At 41.9% G+C, this 5,610-nt stretch overlaps 1 protein-coding gene across 1 annotated transcript; it reads right to left on the bottom strand.

Moving 5' to 3' along the window:
- Positions 1-1,143: 1,143 nt before the first annotated feature.
- On the bottom strand, positions 1,144-2,291 carry LOC107563491 (leukotriene B4 receptor 1-like). Its single transcript, XM_016248384.1, has one exon. It carries the CDS (start codon positions 2,289-2,291, stop codon positions 1,221-1,223), a length of 1,071 nt encoding a protein of 356 aa, XP_016103870.1. The 3' UTR covers positions 1,144-1,220.
- Positions 2,292-5,610: the final 3,319 nt, after the last annotated feature.

Here is a 5,610-nt window from a genome sequence, read left to right as displayed (position 1 = left end):
TTGAGCAATGGTCAGCTGATTCTTTCAGTCATGAAATTTGTGTTGTAAAAGAGAGATCGAAATAAAACCACAGGTCACGACACGAGAAATGTCATGTCACCACTCTGGAATACATGACTTTTAACATAATACTGATTTTAAAACACTGGGCATCATACACTTGTCACCTTTGTAAATGGTCACAAAGAAAAACTGGGCATTATACACTAAACAACTGAGGATAACACACTACTAGGCTTTAAAGTTGTTCTGAAAGCAGCAAACTCACACAGAAACATAGGCCTCGTTGCTAAGAGACACATGACAAATGAAAACAATGTGTTCTAAAATCAACTCACAATATCAAACATGGACTGGATGTAATCACAGTCTGAAGCTTTAAAATCAGAGTCTGTGCATCTTACACTATGAAATTATCAGTGAAATCCGTCGACACTGACTGACCAAAATCTGCAGACTTGCTCTGACTTTGGCCAACTAGAGCTGACTCATCCAAAGTGCTGATCAGGGCAAAAATTTGTAATACAAATTTTGCATTTCAAAAATTCAATAAATGTATTTATTATTTTAATTCAGTTAATAAAGGTATATCACTGAAAAGTGCCACAAAAGAGTTCACCGATATAGAAACAGCCTGGTGAGTTTTTCTTTTGCTTTAGACAGTGGCCCTATGCAAGATAATTTATGTTTAGGTTTTAAAAAAATAACTGCCGTTTAATTTTCATATGAAAGGAGCATTATAGAAAAGAATGGCATTACAGTGGAATCTTCTTCCAGACGGACATCTGTTCCGTTTAATGCCCACTTCCTCTTTCACTCCGTTACAAGAATCACAAACACACACGTTGCAAGGAGAAGGAAGCTGTTGAAATCATAATGCACAGATGTAAGACTAAAAACAGTCTGTTTACATAAGATACCATGGGAATGTGATTGTAAACAGACAGAAATATTTGCAATAAAGGCATTTGAGATATATCACATATAAAAGTGGTTTCATCATAGAATATGCAGTAGCAATTTAAGATAACATCTTAGTGAGTATTAAAATATACTCAGAACACAAAGAACAAGGCACAAGCAAATATTTTACTTAAAAAATGAATGCAATTCTGAAATACAAAATTACATTAAAAACTTCAAACACTCTTTTTGGAGAAATAACAGTTGTAATGGTTATTATTGTTATTGAGTTTCTGGCTTTAAAGCTTCTTACAGAGTCAGTCTGAGGTACTGATGCATGATTCCATAGCCACATCTACAGGCACTTTTGAGTCCGTGAGACACTGTGAGTTGGTGGTGTGTGAACTCTGTCTTTTGGACACAAATGATAACTCTTTATTCCCTTCACCTGACACTGCACTGGACAGATGCTGGAAGAGCTTCTGTATTCCAGTTTCCCGGAGCGAGCTGCGGAAGGTACGAGCGGCAAACACGTAAAGCATTGGATTGACTGAGCTACTGATGAACGCCAGGGCTCCTGCTATAATGGTCATTGTGGTGAAGGCTTCCTCCAAACTTTCCGCCATGTTGGGGTTTGAATGCTTGAGAGCGAGCGAGATGAGGGAAAGAAGGTTCCCCACATGATGAGGAATCCAGCAGACAGCGAACATCACCACCACACTGCAGATGAGAACCGTCGACTTGCTCTTGGACTTGAAGTTCATCTGCACTATGCGACTGAAGAGGCAGCCATAACAGACCAACAGAGTGAAAAAAGGGATGACAAAGCCTATAAGAGACTCTAAAATGAGCAACACGGCCTCCTGGGCATCAGTCTCATACTCCCTGAACAGACATTGATTTTGTCCGTGAATTTCTCCCAAAGTGTGAGTTAGAATGACAGGAATACTGAGGAGAAATGAAGCCATCCATATCATTAGAAGTACCTTGTTTAGTGCTTGTCTCCTCCTCCAGTCGACTGAGGCAAAGGGGTATCTGACAGCCACAAAGCGCTCCACGCTCATGACGGTGATGATGAAGACGCTGCTGTACATACAGGCATTGATGATGTACACCATGGCTTTGCAGGCAGCCTCTCCAAACACCCAGGAACGGGCCAGCGAGTAGATCCACAACGGCAGAGTGACAAGCACCAGAAGATCTGCGGTTGCCAGGTGGAGGATGAGAAGCACCGTATGTGAACGCTGCTTCACATGCTTCAAGATGGTCCACACCACCAGCAGGTTCCCAGGTGTGCCCACCAGGAAACACACCCCCAGGATCACACAGGCCCCCACCAAGCCCAGCTCGGTCTCCTCATCCTCCTGAAAATAAGCTGTAGCGTTCATGATTCCCTCTCTGTCCATTCGAGTCCGCTGTACATCTAACCACTGAGCTAGAAAACCTACCTCAGCAAAACTCACTTCCCTTTTGTGGAAGCTGAGAAAAACAGAACTCTCAAGCACAGAAAATAAAAACATCTGAAGTGATATTCTTCGAAAAAGACAACCACAAAGTTTGTACGTTAGCATGGGAGGAGCATCACAACTGTGAGTTCAGACATAAGACTTCTGTAAAAAGTGGACGCAATTATGGTTTGTTTACACTCTTGAATTTCTGACATTTCTGAGTCATTGTGGAGTTTTACCTAGGCTTATGTTAAAGGGGTCATATGATGCGATTTCAAGTTTTCCTTTCTCTTTGGAGTGTTACAAGCTCTTGGTGCATAAAGAAGATCTGTAAAGTTGCAAAGATTAAAGTCTCAAATCCAAAGAGATATTCTTTATAAAAGTTAAGAGTCAACCACACCCTCCTAAAACGCCTCGTTCTAACACGCCCCCACATACCTACATCACTATGTGGGAAGATTTGCATAACGCTGCACAAATGTGCACGCAAAGAAAAAAGGCATAACTTTTATTCTCGCTGTATTATTGTTGACATTGCAGCCATGTCGTGAAGGCGCTGTGTGTTTTGTAGTGAAAGCGAAACTACTTTGTTTGGCCTTCAAAAAGAGGACGATATCTGCTTCGTCATGCCTGGAGCTGATCCGTGCTGGTTGCTGAGGAAATACTACAACTTTGCACTGTGGATCGCCGGATCGGCTTTCACCGTGGATGAAGCGGAGTCCAGCCCGGAGTCGTCACATGTCCTTCCGGACGCTCCTTCGTCGAAATCGCCGGCCGCGCCGTTCTCAAGCCCACCCGCCTCGGCTCACTCTAACCCTCCCGCCGTTCCTCCCGCTAGCCCCCGGCCTCTAGACTACAATGCCGGCTGTTCTGACTCAAAAATTCTGTCATTAATTACTCACCCTCATGTCGTTTCAAACCCGTAAGACCTTTGTTCATCTTCGGAACACAAATGAAGATATTGTTGATGGAATCTGAGAGCTCTCTGACCCTCCATAGACAGCAATACAACTGAAATGTTCCCAAGTCCAGAAACGTAGCAAGGAGATCTGTGAAATACATGTGGCATCAGGGGTTCAACAGTAATTTTACGAAGCTACGAGAATACTTTTTGTGCGCAAAAGAAAAAAAATAACGACTTTAATCCACAATTCGTCTCCTCCGCATCAACCTGTAGCGCCATTTTGGAGAGTATGAGCTGGACGTAAACAACGTATTCTGTTCTGTGTCAGCTGTGCCACACGGATACGCCGTTTCCATTCAGATCAGATCACAACAACGTAGGAAACAGATCCGGCGTGACGCAGCTGACACAGAACAGCATACGTTGTTTACATCCAGCGGATACTGACATGAGGGTGAGTAATTTATGATTTTTGGGTGAACTATCCCTTTAATTACACTCATTATTATTATTTTCATGTGATGTATGATGTTTAAGGAGTATCTGATGATCAAATACCCCAAGTTTAAAAAAAAAATGAAAATCTGAAGTCAGACAAACATTTCTTACGTCCACGTCAAGAAGATCTAGATGTGAAAGAGAAGACATCTCAACAATGAGTCCTCCCTCGTATCTGTCATAAGTTAAGACATATGAAGGGAAGAGTGTGCCCAGGTGAATGTGACAGTAGCGCCATCTGCTGGTCATACTTCATACATACCGTAACAGCCCAAACGTTCACGCATTTCTTTCTTCTGTGGAAATGTTGCTTATTTGTCCAAAACTTACATTTCCCCTAATATAGGCATATCTTAAGTTGATGCATTTGACTGATTGGGGTTTTAGACATTCATGAAAGCATGCATACATTCCATGCAAATGTTAATGCTTATTGAGAGTTTAAACCAACAGAGTGAGTTATGTAAGCTGCATGAGGTTAGTGCAGAAATTATAGTTTTTTTTTTGGTTCATTACAGCTAATTTTCTTCAGATGCGGAAGGTCTTTCTGATCCAGTATTTTACTGTCTAGAGCACAGCTGGTTTGATCCACTTCATACAGACACTGCAGGACAGGTTTATACAAATGATGGATCATTCATTAGCCGATTAGTATTTTTCTTATATTTTGTGTAATGCATATGTGATTTCACCATGTTACAAAGACATTTGTTTCTTTTACTTACTAAAGCAGTGCATAAGAGATCTGGCACCTGGTACAGCATTTCACCCAGTCTAACCCAAGTGCAGAAACACAAATGCAAATGCAGATGGATACACATGTGCAGCCTTTGTATGTTATGTATGTCGTGAGCCAATATCATCAGTAAACATAATACTACTGGTACCTAAGTGATATTCCAGCATGTAAAGTATATTCCGTGGACATAAGGCTATCCGATCCATAACAGAATCTCTGTGGGTTTTTTGTCAGCAGAGGACAAAACAATGAAAAAGCATGTTTCTTTGTCATTAACATACTTCTCACAAGCTTTTCTTACTTTCCTTCTTTCTTTCTAGTAAGGGTAATGATGGACAAAGGTTTAGAAATTGTGTATTGTTTGTTGCTGGCTGCTTGATTTGGTTTGCTTACCATGGTTAAGTTAAACATCAAGGATTTAAAGATGTAAATGAAGCACTCCAGACAAATGCTTCAGTGACTCCATGAACAATAAACATAGGTGCAAAAGGTACAGGTAAAATGTAGATAAAGCCACATGTAATTTATAGGGAGGGTCTCCTCTCCTCTCTACTGAGACCTCCAGCACACACTCAGAGCAACAGCATATGTTGGTTTTCCACCTACTAACACATGCTATAAGTGTGAAAAGATGCTGGCACCTAAAAGAGATTGAACAGACGAGTCGTCCCAAGCATCACCTGGAAACCTTTCTCATATCAGGCAACAGCCAATAACTCTTTTCTCTCTATCACACACTTGGCCCAGCGCAGCCCTGCGCCAGATTTCATGGAGTGCCTGAGATGTAACAGCAGTCTGTCGCCTCAGTTGCATTAGAGAAATGGCCCCGTGATAAATATACTGTGGGAGATTAGCAGACATGTGGGTCTCTCCAAGATGAGTCTGTTGACTGCAGTACTGATGAATGTCATCTCCATCAACAGATAGATGATGAGTGGACACCAGCAGAACCCGGATACAGGCAGAACTAATACAGCACAACGACACACACCATTTACAATGCAAAGAGACAAACTATGACACCTGTGTGAGAAAGCAAAGGGAACTAATGCAGACGCCCAGAAGGCCAGAGGGCCCGGGTCAATCACTCAGCACAGCGTCAGCACAAAAGCACTCAC

Source organism: Sinocyclocheilus grahami, unplaced genomic scaffold (assembly GCF_001515645.1).
Source record: "Sinocyclocheilus grahami isolate Dianchi unplaced genomic scaffold, SAMN03320097.WGS_v1.1 scaffold876.1, whole genome shotgun sequence".
NCBI classification, from domain to species: Eukaryota; Metazoa; Chordata; class Actinopteri; order Cypriniformes; family Cyprinidae; genus Sinocyclocheilus; species Sinocyclocheilus grahami.
This window is presented reverse-complemented; position numbering and strand designations above follow the sequence as displayed.

Bases quoted from the DNA above. Each gene is read 5' to 3' on its own strand.
- LOC107563491 (XM_016248384.1), bottom strand. From the start codon at position 2,291: ATGAACGCTACAGCTTATTTTCAGGAGGATGAGGAGACCGAGCTGGGC.